Here is a 17,044-nt window from a genome sequence, read left to right as displayed (position 1 = left end):
GCGAATGTCAAGGTGTGGAGCACCCCGCGAGAGTGACGAATTGGCCAATTATTCAAGTTCTTGCTGTGCGCTGCAGAGTATAAACCAGGATTAATTGACTGCAAACTAACAATGCAGTCTCCGGTCGCGACCCATTTTATTTTATTTTATTTTTTTATTTATTTATTTATTTTTAGGGGAGGGGGCTATTTTTTTTATCTATTTTATTTAATATTTTAATTAATGTCTCTTGAAAACGTCATGGGCAACCTGCCCATGTATTTACATGGTGTAGGAAACCCTGAGCTGCTCATGGCTCTAGTTTTTTAATGTATTTCTACCTCTTAAGTTGGAATGTATTTTATTTGTCCTTTGCAGATTAGCAGAAGAGTTGAACTTTCCTGCCCTCCCAGAAATGTTATTTGGGGACAACATCCTGCGCATCCAACACAGTGATGGATATGGAATTGAATTCAATGCTGTTGATGCCCTGAAAAGAATCAACAACTCAGATGACAATGTCCAAGTGGCTTGTGCTCAACAATGGCAGGAGAGCAGGCAAGATAATCACAGCATTGAACACAAATTTCTCCATAAAAATACCCACAAAAAATAAAAAAATGTGTGAATTATTTAGTTTTATAGTTTACATTTTTTGACCGCTCCCAATCTTTCCATTTTTACTTTTCAGCTTGTTTCTACATCATTTTTTTCCCTTAAATGCCGTAATAAATGCCAGTATTTAATATTTATTTAGTTTTACCCTCTCGTTTCTACATGTTTTGACTGATGTATTCATAAAAAAGGTATGATTTCCTTTTGTTTTTCCCCCAATTTCAAAATTTACTGACCGATGCAATCCATTCCAAATGTAAACTCCCTGATTTTAGTTTGTGGAAAGTGCCATTTTTTTTCATTCATAAATTCTATTTTTTTTTTCTCAATTGTTCATTCCTACTGTAAAATACATTTCACATTCACATTGATTCAATTTGTAATTCAAAACATTCAGCCCATTCAATTCACCATGGTAAGGCTTTTAAACATGCCAAACATTTACAAAGAAATTCAATATTTTCCCCATAAAAATACCCACAAAATAATAAAAATGTTGATATATTTTTTTTGGACTGACTTAAACTCAACTTTTAACTTTTTCGCTAATTCCTGAAACTATTTTGTTTAAAAATTCCACAATCAAAGTCAGTATTTAATATATATATTTTTTATTCTCTACTTTTTACATTTTTGACTGATGTCAAATCACTCCATGTTCGACTCATTGTAGAATAATCAAAATGATTTGAACTCATTCCACAAAATTTTATTAAGCTTTTCAGCATTGACACGCAATTCAACCTATTATCAATCTTCCAACTTCAATGTATTCCAAAAAATCACGCCTTTGAGGCTTGCATTTGTTTCATTCCGTAAATTCATGTCTTTCCCAAAATAGAAATCATTATAATAATTCCCAACATTCAAAATTTGACATTTACATCGTTCAAGCTTCAACTATTCAATTTGGGAAGTATTTTCAACACGCCAAGAATTCTCACTTACCAAAATATTTTCCAATTTTTCCAACTTAAAATATCCACCAAAAAAATAAATTAAAATATAATTATCCTCTAATTTATTAGTTTTTTTTGTCCAATTGCAATTGACTGTTCGAAATTTAAACAGTTAAGTTTATCTCCACTGATGTAAAAAATCCCCAATACAAATAAATTCTACATTGTCGTCATTAAAATACCCACAAAAAAAAAAAAAAAAATTGCCTTATATCTTGGAAGTCCTACATTTTTGAGCGGTTCAGATTATTCGCACCTTCGACAAAATTTGCTATTTACTAATTCTATATTTTATTCCATTAAAACATTCCGAAATTAAAATTTTTCCAAAAACTTTCGGACCAGATTTCACGATTCATTTTCAGTGGCAATTCAGAATTTCAAATTTACATCGTTCCAATTTGAAATAAAAAACACTCAGCTCATTCAACTAACCTAAGTAATGCTATTCATCAGGACACAAAAAATTAGCTGACGCGTGTAGCACTCACTGCAAGACGTACAAAAAAGTCCATTACAGCCATGCTCTATCTAACATAAAGTGAGCTATGAATATTTTAATGCACCATTATAAGACCTGGGACAACAAGGGGAAAAAAATTCTGTTTTCAAAATACTATAAGATGGGGCGGGGCATCAAAGTTTGCAATTAATATTTTGTTCGCCGTAACGAGCCAACCAAACTAATAAGGTGTGACCTGAAGAAATAAACATTTTCACCATTAAAATTCAATTCAGCTTGTTCTTAAACTTGGATTTTTTTTCGAAATTAAAATATTATGGCCAGAATTTAAGATTTTTTTTTTCTTATCCTGTACTTTCTGCATATATACTGTACTTTCTGCATATATATGACTGATTCGACCCATTCCACTTTCTAACTGTTCTGCTCATTCCAGGTCATTGTTTATCAGTCTGACGTTGTCATTCCACATAATTCACAATAATTTCAAATCATTCTCAAATTAAAAAAACTGAATCTAACTCTTCTCATGCAATTTCTCCAGAAATATTTTTTTTCTATTTGGAATTGGGTTTGTTTTTTCAGAGCCCAAACTCAAAAAAAGAGTCTCAAAGAGCTTCACAGTCCCTTAGAATCAGAATCAGAATGCCCTTTATTGTCATTGTACTCAGTGTGCAACAAGATTAGCAAACTCCCCGCTCCAGTGCAATACAACAATAATTTATTTATAGATATAAAATAGAATAATTAAAGATTAAGCAATTAAATAGAAAATAAGTACGAAATTGGATAAATAAAAACACATTATGTCGCTGTTCTGCAAGGTAATGGTAGCTGTGTGTGTGAGAGTTCAGCATGGAGATGGCTCCTGGGAACAAACCCTTTTTCAGTCTATTAGTCTTTGTTTTGATGCACCTGTAGTTCCTGCCAGAGGGCAACAGGTCGAACAGGTGTGAGCTTGAGTGAGTATTGTCTTTAATGATATTGAGAGCTCGGCTGAGTCACCGGGTGGTGTAGATGTCCGACAGGGAGAGGAGAGGGCAGTCAATAATCCTCTGCGCTGTTTGGACTGTCCTCTTGAGCCTCACTCTGTCTGCCTCAGTGCAGCCGCCGTACCAGGTCGAGACACAGTACGTCAGCAGGCTCTCGATGGACGAGTGGTAGAAGGCCAGCAGAAGCTTCTTGTCCAGGTTGAATTATCTGAGGACCCTCAGGAAGTGCAGACGCTGGTGGACCTTCTTTATTACTGCTGTCGTATAGTGTGCCCAGGAGAGGTCATCGGAGATCTGTACACCCAGGAACTTGAATGTGTGGATCCTCTCCACACACACGCCTTTGATGTAGAGGGGGGGTGGCACAGTCTTGTTCCTCCTGAAGTCGATGACGATCTCCTTCATTTTTGCAGTGTTGAGCTGTCGGTTATTGTCCTCACACCAAGCTGATAGCCTCTGGACCTCATCCCTGTAAGCTGTCTCCTCTCTTTATGAGATCAGACCGACCACTGCCGTATCGTCAGCAAATTTGATGATGGTGTTGTTTCCGTGGGTCGGGCTGCAGTCGTCGGTGTAGAGGGCGTACAGGAGAGGGCTCAGCACGCATCCTTGAAGGTGCTCAGCGTTCGGATGGAGGATGTGTAGGGGCCACGCATCACAGTCTGGGGTCTGTTGGTCAGAAAGTCCTTAATCCAGGTGTGTGTGAGGGGGGGGGGGCCGAGAATGTCAATTTTGGTGATGAGGATGTCTGGGATGATCGTATTGAATGCCGAGCTGTAGTCCTCAAACAGCATCCTGGCATAGATCTGCTGTTGTTCCAGGTGGCCGAACACAACATGAAGTGTCGTTGGCGTCCTCAGCGGATCTGTTTGCTCGGTATGCAATCTGGTAGGGGTCCAGTGTGTGAGGAAGGCTGTCTCTGAGGTGCTGGAGAACCAGTCTCTCAAAGCACTTCATTGACTGGTGTGAGAGCAACAGCACGGTTGTCGTTCCGGTGGATTGTGAATGACTTTTTGGGAACAGAAATAATTATGGAAGTTTTCAAGCAAGAGGGGATGACTGCTTGAGCCAGGGAACGGTTGAAGATCCTGCATAAAACATGATAGCTGGTGGGCATATGCTCTGAGGACTTTGCCTGGTACTCCGTCACGTCCTGTAGCTTTCCTGGCGTTTACTGCCAGGAGCGCGCGCCTCACATCGTGTTCCTCTAAAGCAGTGCTTCTCAATTATTTTCCGTCATAATTTTGTGGTGCAAATATTGATGAGATGATAAATATTTACTATGCGTTTGACATCCATCATCCATCCTCTTCGTCGTGATGACGTCATCCGTTTCCGAGTTCCAGTCTGAGAGCGTCTGCTAAATTGCTCACGTAGCCATCGTCTTATTTTATGTTTCGATACGTAATGACTGCAATACACGATTTCCTTTCAGAGCCGCTGGCTCTCCGCCCAAACGCAGTTCGAGTCACACTTCTGTTAAAAATCGAGCGTACATCGAAGCACTTATTACTCTTTATTCATTTTAGCGATTAGCCCGCTTAGCGCCCCCTCGTTCGCCTAATCGTTTAGAAGGCTACTTGATAGTGGAGTTGTTTATTTGTCATTACGCAGCTCGTTGCTGCTGCTGTGCACGGATTTCGACATAGCAGAAATAAAGCTCATACTGCTGCGACACAGACTTGAATATAGTAGAACTAAAGCTCATACTGCTGCGACGCAAGATAGCATTCAAGTAGCGCCGAAAGAAATTACTTCTGGGACAACGAGCGGCAGGGTGATGCTTTTTTTTTTTTTTTTTTTTTAATCAGTACTGCGTGACCAACTGTGCAAACTCGGGACACAAACCGCAACGTTAACTATCTCAAATTTGCGTTGCAGTCCCAAAATGATCGTTTAGCCGTACTATAGTACGGCGGAAAAAAAGCATGTACACTCGCCCCCCTCAGCATGGTACCGTGACCCCCCCCCACCCCGTGCCTATTTGAGAATCACTGCTCTAATGAGTGAGGGGGTGTTGAGGCATGGAGTGTGAGGGTGTGGCGGTTGGGGTGAGTCAAAGCGAGCAAAGAAGCAGTTTAGCCCCTCCGCCAGCGATGCACTCAGGTCTACCAGTGTTAATCTACCTCCTCGGTAGTTGGTGATGCGCTGTAGACCTTGCCACACCTCCCGTGGACTGTTGCTGGCAAGGTGGGACTCAAGCCTCCTCTTGTAGTCTGTTCTGGCTTGCTTAATGTCTTTTTTCTGGTCAGCACGGGCCACACTGTATGGAGCTCTGTCGCCTGACCTGAAGGCAGTGTCACGGGCATTGAGTAGTGAGCGAACCTGGCTGGACATCCAGGGCTTTGTGTTTGGGAAAGTCCGAATGGGCTTGTTCAGGGACACAGTTTCCATGCAGAACTTGATGTGGACCAGTACACACTGTGTGAACATCAAGGTCCTGATGATCAAAGGGGTCCCAGTCTGTGTGATGGAAGCAGTCCTGTAATTCACCCATGGCAGTCTCATGCCATATTTTAACAGTCTTTGTGATGGGCCTGAGTCTGCGTGTGAGAGGGGTGTACGCAGGTGTGAGCAGCAAGGACAGGTGGTCTGACTGGCCGAGGGGGGCGAGGGGGATGGCTCTGTACCCGTGCTTGATGTTTGAATAAAGATGTTCAAGAGTGTTTTCTCCCTTTGTTGGGCATTTAACATGCTGGTGGAACTTCAGGAGTGCGGTCTTCAAATTGCCCTGCTACTATATGAATGCCATCAGGGTGGTCCCGCTGTTGTTTGTTGATGACGCACGCGAGTAGTGAAAGCGCCGTGCTAGTGTTAGCATCGGCAGGGATGTAAACAGCAGTGACGATCACTACTGTGAGCTCCCTCAGGAGATAATAAGGCCGACATTTAATGACATTATGACGAGGGAGGAAGGTTTCTCTCTGATCATGCGGTTGTTGGACCAGTCCTCATGCACGTAAATACAGAGACCCTCGCCCCTGCTCTTACCGGTGTCTCTCGTACGATCCGCGCGATGAAGCGAGCGCCCAGCTAGCTGGATGCTCGCATCGGGAAAGTTGAAGTGCAGCCAAGACTCCGTAATGATGATCACACAACTGTCCCGAACATAGCGGTTTCCCAGGATTTTTACAGATCATCGATTTTATGGACTACGGATCTGGCGTTGGTGAGGTAGAGACTTGGCAACGGTTTCTTGTGGGGCTGCTGCCATAATTTTAGTAGGAGACCGGACCTGCAGCCCCTGATGACAATCCATGCTGAGACAGCGGCCTCGCTAGTTCGTCAGGTATTTTGCGATCATAGCAAAATTCCTCATACGGTTATTTTGTTTTGATAACCAATGTCCTCGATGTCCTGGCAGGTGTATCGATACTGTGCCACTGTTGGTGTTTATAAAACCGAACATACATAAATAAAAAAAAAAAATGTCAATGATTAGTGACATTCCGGCAAAAGAATTGTCAATGATTGGTGACATTCCTTGATTGAAACAAAAAACTCAAAATCCCATTTCGGGAACGTAAAGAAACCGGCCTGTCAAAAAATAAATAAATAAAATCTGTGTGTTAGAGATTACTGTGCCATTAAAAAAAAAAAAATTCCAACGTGCAATTGTCCAACATAGTCCCCTTAAGTTGCCCGGGCTTCATAGATGCTCGGAGCTGTAGGACTTTTCTTTTTTATTTTTTTTCATTTCTTTTATCTTTTTTTGTGATTGATGAATAGTATACGTTTGATGAATAGTATACGTTTTACTCGTTATTAAGTGTGTGTTTATTGAAATTTAAACGCAAAGCAAAACTTGAGGAACAACAAAAACAGGACATGCAACTCTAAGAAACAACTGAGAAAAATAACTTTGATTTTCTTCCAGATTTGTTTCTGAACACCCTCAAGAAGTGGTGAGGCCATACGACTGGACATTCACCACAGATTACAGAGGAACCCTAATAGGAGAAGAAATGCAGATAAAGGTGGGTTATATCCAATTTGGACTGGAACATAATCAAGCACTCAAGCTGCGTCTATCAAAAAGTGATATCAAAGTGATTGTTGTGCCTTCTCTACCCCAATCACTCGAAATAAAACAAAGCTGACGGAGATCAAAGCGGTAGGACAACTCTCAACTCCTGTAAAACAATAAAAATGTGATCATTATAATGTACATGCAATCCCATTAAACATTATTACAATTTCTCGTTGTTAAAAGGTAACCCCCCACCCCCATTTTACACCATAATAAAATGAGAAAAACAAATGCACATCCATAAATATAAAACAATGTAGACAGCAAGTGACCGTATATTAATTAGGAATCAGTTGTAGATCATGAATAGCAGAAAGTATGATAAATGTAATAAGAACAATGTCTTATCCAGGGGTGCTATAAGGAGAGGAAACACTGAGGACAATTCTCCAAGGCGTCACTGACATGAACCCTGGAATATAGCATTTTTAGTGGTACACACAAGCGATGTGATAGATTGTCAGGTTTAAAATGCCCTGACGCCTTTCTTAGACTGAAAATAACTTACTAAGGTTGGCTGAAAACCAAAGCAAACCAGACAAAGTTTTCGTTTTGTGCCATTCGGAATGGGAGAGGAGCCCGAAGAAAACAAGCGTCTTGCTTAGTTCAATCCCTCGCACCCTCTGACTCTCACCCTCCGCTCGGTCTTTTTATTGAAGTGGCTCATACCTTAGCAGACAATGGGGGTCTGTCTCCAGGGAGACAAGAAAAACATCAATAACTAATCACCAGGGGATCCAGCAGGCAGAAAATCATAACTCACGGTGTAAAGGTCAGTTTAACTAAACACATCTTCAGGATGGGGTGTCTGTGTGTATGTGTGTGTGTGTGTTAAAGCAACAACGTAAGTGTCTATGCACTGGTTTTCGTGTGGTCGTGGGGACAAAAATTTGTTTACACAGTCACGTCATGGGGACCAGTTGCGGTATGGGGACAAAAAACCTGGTCCCCATGAGGAAAACTACTAAAAAACAGCTCAGGGGCAGCACATAATGTTCCTGTCAATTTCTTAGCTCAGGCCCATACCACACGATTTTTGCTCATCGCGTGTGTGTTAATTGTGCTCGCCAGCTCCCCCACATGATTTGTAGCTGCTACTGCACTCACTGGTTCACACACGTATTTGCATATATGCCCGCCCACACCACCCACACCGCCCACTTGTTGGTCCCCAAATGGAAGCCCGCCGACACCGCCCACTTGTTGGTCCCCAAATGTAAGCATTTTCTCAGCGAAGAAAATGTAACAGGTGAACCACATTTAGTAATCATCAGAAGACGCAAGAGCTCATGAAGATGGCGGCAGCAGAAGCTAAAGTAAAACACAAGGTAAGCAACGCTGGATGAATTCATGTTACTTAACATCTTATGTTACAAATTTAGACAATATTATTAAGATCAGTTACTCGATTGTAGCCTGGGTTTCCCTGAGTGCTTTATAACCCTATGTAGCAAGTGAATATAAGTATAGGTTGTACATGCACAACCAACCATAGTGTCCTCGACTAAACATGTTTATTATATCGACTGAAGCTCGGGATAAAGGTTTCCATGGGTGCACGCCGCTTAAGCCAGGTTTTTTTTTACTGCACTTTCAATATCATAGACGACATAGTGTGACCGTGGGACTTGTGTGGATTGTTTGCGGGGCTGCGAAGTGCCCTTGGTGGCGGTGGCAAAGTAATCAAAATTGGGGCTGCAGCAACGGGCTATGGCTAGGCTAAGGTAAATGCTAACCACTCAAACGCCACTCCGAGCTTCTACCCTCTCTATATTTAATTATAATGGAGTGTAGGAAAAAATAAAAGATGAAATCTATTGACTAACTGATTGCTTTGATACAAGTTACAGTCCATTTAAAATAAGAAGGGCTGTGATAATCTAATACATGCAGGGCATAGACACTGTTTGTGAAACTGTGATATTTGAAATAGTGTGAATTCTGATAGAATAAAATGCAAGCCGCCCCCCTTAGGATGCCATTCCTCACATTACTTTAAGGACTGACAAAACAGACAAGTTGGGCGTGAAGTACATCAATGCAGTGAAAGATAAGGTGTTGTCTGATGTGATATGTTGGGTAATAATTACATCATATGGAATGCACTGTGGATTAAAAAAAACATGTACAGTTATTATTAGGTGCGTATTAAATGCAAAACCTGTCCTGTGATGAGTTTGGCAGGTCCTGACTCAATTTGTAAACTAGCCATAGTACAAATAATTACATATCTCTATATCTTATCTATGTTTTGTCCTATTTAAGCCAATGAAAAAGTAAAACTGAATAAATTAGTACATTTGTGGCAGGATTAAAAATATTATGCAAACTAGAGAGGCAAAGCCAAATGTTTTGTAATAAAGTTAAATACAATTAAATAAAAAATAATCTAAAATAAAAAAAAAAATCAATGGATCAATTTTCTATAGCACAGTGTTTTTCCCTAATTGTATTCATATGCTTTCAGTCCGTTCTACAATAATGCTTGGTGCCATTTGACAAGTAAAATATTTACCAGTATTTCTTTTTATATTCATAGGTAGCTTCATAGTTTTAGTGTAACTCAGCAAAGTGTATAGTTCTGTTCCATTTAAAATACACTAAACATGTACACAGTTGCACAAAATGACAATGTGTATTGCATGGCTGTAGAACCAGACAAGTGCACAAGAAACGAGCATGGCCGTGATTAAAAAAAATAAAAAATAAAAAAACTTGATATAAATCGAATACAATTTTTATATTTATATTTAATACAAATGAATTTTTACAATAGATTTGTTCTCTCTGTTAGTTTGTTCATCATATTGTGTATTGTTTACTTGAGGTTGACTATTGGTTTCTTATATCATATTCTAAATTGTTTTTCTAAATTGATTACAGATGACTAACATTACAGCTTTTGACATGATTTTAGAAGACCCTGGTGCTGCTTGACCAAGCAACATTCAACAGGTATATTCAGATCCATTACTTTTTCTTATGATTTGGCCTCTCCATATCTGTGCATTTATGATGTCAGTATTCAATTTCATGATCAAGTATTGTGCTTGCACGCAACCGGCAATTTCATGTCATGCATAAAGAATGTTAGTGTTAGCAGTAGGGCTGCCAAGGTTAGTCGACGAATCACAACGATGTTGACGATTAAGATTGTTCACAATTTTTCATGTTTTTTTTTTAAATTTCTTTCACTTTTTAAAGAAATCAACCCAAAAATGTTCTTTACAACAATATTTTCAATACAGACCAAGTAGTCAAAAAATGTCATTCTGATTAATATTGTGTCTGCGCATTATGTGTTAAGTAAAAAATTCCACCAGTTTTTAGCCAATTCAGGGAATGGGTGTTTTGTTACGAGTCAAATTGCCTCTGCAGGCAGGGGCCACAAGCACAGCAGAGAGAGAGAAGTGTGCTGCAGCAAGCCAAAATAAAACGTTGTTTTCTTTATCGGCCTTTAAATTAAAAAAACAGCAGATGCTGATAATTTACAAAATGCCAAATATCGGCTCTGTCGATAATCGGTCTATCACTAGAATAAACCACAGGTTCGTTTAGTGTTGTTGTGATTTATATATTTATGAAATGTTTTTATTTTTTTCATTTTAACATGGCCCATGATAAATGCATGAATAATATTTCTGTTGGCTATGTATTTCAGGTAAATGTCATGTATCAATGAGATTAGATTATTATTAATCAAGATTTAGTTTGGGCGCTCACAATGTCCCCGCATCAAACTGTCACATTTCAGTGTAAAAGTGCCTGGGTCATAACTGTATTTGGAAAGTCAGACTGCAGGCCATCCGGTCCCCATGAGAAACTGAAACATTGTTGAAAGAAATGTCCAAATAAAGCCTGTTTGAGTGTAAGATGGATGGAAATACAGTTTGATAAGGAAGAAAGAATGTTTACCAAAAAATTGTTCTCTCTGGCAATTTCTTTATCCTTATTGTATACGGTTTACTTGTGGTTGACCATTGTTTTCTTGCATCATGTTCTAAAATATTGTTTTCTCTAAATGTATTACAGATGACTAACATCACAGCCAAAGATATGGCGTTACAATACCTTCGTCTTGATGCTGCTGATCCAAGGAACTTTCAACAGGTATCTTGAAATCCATTTTCCTGTAATTTGGTCTCTCTATATCTGTGAATTCATGCTGGTGGACAGCCATTTTTATGATTTGAGTATTATGCTTGCGTGGCGCAGGCAATTTCACATAATGCATTCAGAATATTAGTGCTAGCGGACACTTTCAGGTAGATTTAATCTTTCGCAGGAATTATTATCTTGTGTAGTTAATGATCTTTTCTAGACACTCACGTCGTCCCCACAACACACTTTCAATTTGTGTGAGGAACAACTGTGTAAAATCTTTTAATATGGTCCGCATGAGGTACAAGCATAATGTTTCCAGAAATGTCCCCACAAAGGATTTTTGATTTCAGATGTGTGAAAGTTGCCAGAACTTGTTTGGGGATTAAGGAATATGCATTATATTTGAGGTTTTCATTCATAAATGTGTCTTGCAAAAAGTGTCATGCAATTTGTTTATCTATATTGTATACGGAGTCGTTGATATTGACAATTGGTTTCCTATATCATATTCTAATGTAGTTTTTTCTAAATGTATTACAGATGACTAACATTACAGCCAAAGATATGGCGTTACAATACCATCGTCTAGATGCTGCTGATCCAAGGAACTTTCAACAGGTATCCTTGAAATCCATTTTCCTGTAATTTGGTCTTTCTAGGTCTGTGCATTCATGATGGTGGACAGCCATTTTTATGATTTAAGTATTATGCTTGCGTGCAGCAGGCAATTTCACATAATGCATTCAGAATATTAGTGTTAGCGGACACTTTCAGGTAGATTTAACCATTCGTAGGAATTATTATCTTGTGTAGTTAATGCTCTTTTCTAGACACTCACGTCGTCCCCACAACACACTTTCAATTTGTGTGAGGAACAACTGTGTAAAATCTTTTAATATGGTCCGCATGAGGTACAAGCATAATGTTTACAGAAATGTCCCCACAAAGAATGCTCGATTCCAGATGTGTGAAAGTAGCCAGAACTTGTTTGGGGATTAAGGAATATGCATTATATTTGAGGTTTTCATTCATAAATGTGTATATTGTATAAGGAGTACTTGAGATTGACAATTGGTTTCGTAGATCATATTCTAATGTTGTTTTTTCTAAATGTATTACAGATGACTAACAATACAGCCTCACGTCGTCCCCACAACACACTTTCAATAAGCGTGTGAGGAAAAACTGTGTTAAATCTCTTAATATCGTCCGCATGAAGAACTAGCATAATGTTTACAAAAATATCCCCACAAAGTCTGTTTGACAACCTTCAACTGGTATGTTTAGCCATCATGGAAATTGAGTTCTGTATATCTGTGCAGTCATGATGATGGACAGTAATTTTTATGATTAAGTATTGTGCTTACGCACAACTGGCAGTTTCACATAATGCATTCAGAATATTAGTGTTAGCAGAGTATTTGAGGTAGATTTAATAAATCACAGGGATTATTATCATCTTTTGTTAATGCTCTTTTCTGGACACTCACGCTGTCCCCACAACACACTTTCACTTAGTGTGCATGAGGAAAAACTATAATTTTCAATGTAGTCCCCATAAGGAATTGACATAATGTTAACTGTACTGTCCCCACAAAGTCTATAAATCTGGACTTTCCTGGTTTAGTTGCTGCCCTCACGACCCGACCTTGGATAAGCGGTAGAGAATAAATGAATGGAACACAGAAATGCATTTACAAATGTATTGCAACTGTCTTTGAACTTTGACATTTTTTTCTCCCAAAAAAATTGGCATTAAAAAGGATAAAGCTTTAGTTCTCTATGATTGTAAACACAATTTGGAAAAAACTTTTTCCGTAGGAAAACAAAGTGAGAGGGTTGACATGGTCCAATTAACACCCAAAGCACAGACACCACCATCAGGTAAGCACAGGCCACCATCACTAGATTGACTGTGAAATCCTATCAAGAATTGATGCAAAGAAGTCCTCCTTCAAAGGTAAACTCTTTAAGTCATATTGCTTTATAGAAAATGTATTTTCACTGTACAAATTAAAATATAGATGCCTGTCTGTAATTTTCACTGAAACGTGATTATCTCATATTGATGTGAATTTCAACGTAAGCTCTGACCGCTACATTTTTTCTGAATGCTTTAGAAGGGGCGGCACGGTGGCCAACTGGTTAGCACGTTGGCCTTACAGTGTGGAGGTCTTGGGTTCGTTTCCGGCCCCGGCCTTCCTGTGTGGAGTTTGTTCTCCCCGTGCCTGCGTGGGATTTCTCATGGTATTCCGGTTTCCTCCCACATTCCAAAGACATGCATGGCAGGTTGATTGAACACTCTAAATTGTCCCTCGGTGTGAGTGTGAGTGCGGATCATTGTTCATCTATGTGTGCCCTGCGATTGGCTGGCAACCAGTTCAGGGTGTCCCCACCTACTGCCCAAAGGCAGCTGGGCTCCAGCACCCCGTGGCGCTTGTTAGGACAAGCGGTACAGATAATAGATGGATGTTTTAGAAGGATGCATCTGTGCAGCCTGTTTCCTCATTGAACAGCAAAAGAAAGTGAATGCCAGTACAAAAGACCAAATGCAGTGTGATGATACAATTACAATGTAAATCTATGTAATGGCTGTGTTTTCATTTTAATTGAGGAACCTTGTCCATTACACAGGTTAAGAGCTTTAGGTTGGAATTCAATCATATACTCGCCTTTACTATTTTAAATAACCAAAACTCTCTATTTTCTCACTATTTCAAGGCAAATCCACACAAAGAAGGCAAAACCACACAGAGAAAAAAAACAATTGCCTGGCAGAAAACCCAAGTTCAAGCAGTGGAAATGCACATGATGAAGTTCAATTATTTTCTCGTCCCAGGAAAAACGGACTGTGAGAAATGTTTAAAACCAGTAGCAGAAATACTTAAAGCCCGACTGGTAGACCCCCATATTTTATGTCTGCAACAGAATTTCAGCTGCCAAAAATTAATTCCAGCGCCACTACATTTTTGGTTGGTTAGCCGCACCCTGCTCATTATGTACACTGTATTACTATTTGACCACCGTGTTATTAAAAGGTGTCAACATTTGTTTGATTTTATTTTCTTTTTAAAGACAATACAACTTTATTTATATAGCTCATGTACATAGTTATTGTTCATCACACGTTTTTCATAGTGTTAGGAAATACAACAGTCCGGTTCTTTGATTGGAAGTTCCAGAACAGGTCGGAGATGTATAACCTACGTGTTGAAACTATATTTAACGAACAAAAAGTATAAAATTGGATGGGTTCAACTTAAATATTCATATTAATTGATATTTTTGTATGGTCTTCAGAGGACTCATTTGACAGTTTAGTTCAAATGCTTGTCATTTGTCAATATTAGTACTAGTAAGTGACACTTTGTGTAAGGTCCCCATTAATCACATGTTCCATGTGGGGACCCTGTGTGACTTATGGTAATAAATTTACATATATTCAAATTAAGTCCCCATCAACCACAAAAAGTCTTTTTTTTTTCGTCCCCATATGACGTGGTCCAGACATGACTTCATAATTTCTGTTATTTTAAGGCGTGTATAGGCGAATAAGGCCGTAGTACATACGCCTGATTTTTTTCACAGCTCTAGCTCATTTGGAAAGGGTAGTCCCCACAAATGATGATTAAAAAAGTGGTCCCCGCAAACCATAGAAACCCGTTGGTGTGTGTGTGTGTTAAACATTAATGAGTGTATAAAAACATGATTATGAATACACAAACTGATTACCTATCCTCAGCCCATCTTACATAGATCGCATGAGTACTGAAAACATTTATGTCTTATCCAGGGGCGCTTTAAGGAGGGGAAACACTGATGGCAATTCTAAAGCTCCATGACTGACAGGAACCCGAGAAGACAATATTTTCAGGGGTACACATAAGCTGTGTGCAGGTTCGCAAGACTACTGAAAACATTTATGTATGCACCAGATTCAACTATGTCAGAGTGCTTGGAGTGCATTGTCATTAATGTGCGAGTCCATCCCAGCGTCCCTCCGAGTATCCGCTGAGAAATGTTGGATAGGTGATGGAAATGAACTCCATTGACACTGCCATTTTGGTGAGATAAAGTTTTTTATTACGGACACATGCTGATGTTAAAGAAGTCTCCCAAAAATTACGCGTGCGCTCCCTCTCTCTGGTATCTGTCTTCATATAGGGAGCAGTATGAATATTCAAACTTATAACATATATTACATATGAATTGCTTGCACTTAAAACACCTTAGTCTTTTGATCTCCTTCAAAAGCCTTTAAGAGCTAAGTAACCCTTCCGTGTCTTTTTCTGAGCTAAATAGTCATCTCTTCTATCCTGTGAATAATCTGATTGCCAGAAGAAAGACCAAGTAATTTACTGTACTCAATGGAATGTCTTCTATTTGTGAGTCTTCACTTTGAAGATTCAACACCTCCCAGACCCTAACAGAGCCTTCTGATACTGTAATTTGGTCAGCAGTCACTTTATTCATTTTTAAGTCAAGAGTACTAATGCAATATCAAAATTGGTCTATATTTTCGGATACCTCATAGTGACCCCTTCGGCGCAAACCTGATTGCCTGGTCATCTAAAATGTTAAACAAGCAACAACATCAAAATCTTTGGAACTTCTTTCACACTATTATCTACAATTAGGAAAAACTAAATGACTAGATCCTAAACAACAGTCAAGTTTTTGCTAGTTAAGGTTATTTTAACCAGGAAGAACTATACATAATAATAATAATAAATTAGATTTGGAAGCGCCTTTCAGGACACTCAAGGACGCTGTACAGAGTAAAATACAAAGTAAAAACACAAATGGGTTAAAAAACAGCAACCCGTAAAACAAACTGGATAAAATACAAAAGTGGACGTGGGACATATCTCGACTTAGAGAGAGTAGTTAAGGCGGAACAGATGGGTTTTGAGTTTAGTTTTAAAAACAGGAAGGGTGGTGCAATTACAGAGGTCAGGTGGGAGAGAGTTCCAGAGCTGAGGAGCAGAGTGTTTGAAGGTTCTGTCCCCCATGGTGCGCAGGCGGGCCAAGGGTACAGTGAGGAGGACGGAGGAAGAAGTCCGGAGAGCGCGGGATGGAGTGGCAATATGGACTAGGTAGGAAAGGTAGGGAGGAGCGAGGTTGTGAATAGATTTGAAAGTGTAAAGAAGAATTTTTAAGATGATTCTTTGATTGACTGTAAACCAGTGGAGCTGCTGAAGGATGGGGGTGATGTGATGGGTGGAAGGTGATCTGGTGATAATCCGGCCAGCAAAATTTCGGACAAACTGGAGTTTGTGGAGGGCTTTCTGGGGGAAAGAAAATATGTATAAAACGTCTTTTGTATCTGTGGCTGGTATCTGCAACGTTTACGAGTACCTGATATCTTGAAATAAGGTATTGTCGCGATAACGATAGCTGGTATCAGTAATAAGGCCTAATTATTTCCTGGCGCCCCTTCAAAACGCCTCAAAACCACACTCATCCACCAGATTGAGAGAATACCAGTTTCCCTGGTCACAGCAATGTTTCCCAATCATCCCATAAATTTATATCAGACAATAACATTAACATTTGTCAGAGTGGTTCTCTCAGGAGCTCCAAGGATCCGCCGGAACCCCCGTCCAAAAACCTACTCAACTGTAGAACTGGGTAAAAAGAGGGGAGCTCCTTTCTAACATGACATCCACAAGGCAATGTGGAGAAGGAACACTATTACGAGATAAGCTTAATCAACTGAGTAACAAAAATCAAGATAGAACAAGACAGATAAACACACACCAAATACGAGTCCACCACTATGTATTATCATTTCTGAGGTCACACTCCAGCGTGACCTTCCCATGACGTCTTCGCCTCAAGTGATGCAAAAACCACATCACCTTCGGGCCGTTCCAAACTTTGCTGTTTAAAATTCAATGTC

The 17,044-nt window shown here is 39.5% G+C and overlaps 1 protein-coding gene across 4 annotated transcripts in view; it reads left to right on the top strand.

The window, feature by feature from the left end:
* tiprl (TIP41, TOR signaling pathway regulator-like (S. cerevisiae)) overlaps window positions 1-17,044 on the top strand; it is a 102,206-nt gene that overhangs the window by 35,411 nt on the left and 49,751 nt on the right. For all 4 annotated transcript variants that reach the window (XR_015839606.1, XM_088279776.1, XM_088279774.1 and 1 more), the window contains 2 exons: window positions 358-537; window positions 6,886-6,985. Coding sequence is in view for 3 of the 4 variants with exons in the window: in XM_088279774.1 (XP_088135900.1) it covers window positions 358-537; window positions 6,886-6,985 (280 nt within the window). In the remaining variant the exon portion in view is untranslated. The remainder of the gene's footprint in view (window positions 1-357; window positions 538-6,885; window positions 6,986-17,044) is intronic.

The sequence above is a fragment of the Idiotropiscis lumnitzeri genome, chromosome 17, assembly GCF_059441095.1.
Source record: "Idiotropiscis lumnitzeri isolate Australia: NSW breed Sydney's pygmy pipehorse chromosome 17, RoL_Ilum_1.0, whole genome shotgun sequence".
NCBI classification, from domain to species: Eukaryota; Metazoa; Chordata; class Actinopteri; order Syngnathiformes; family Syngnathidae; genus Idiotropiscis; species Idiotropiscis lumnitzeri.
Note: the sequence above shows the minus strand (reverse complement) of the source record. Positions and strands in the feature narration are given on the sequence as shown.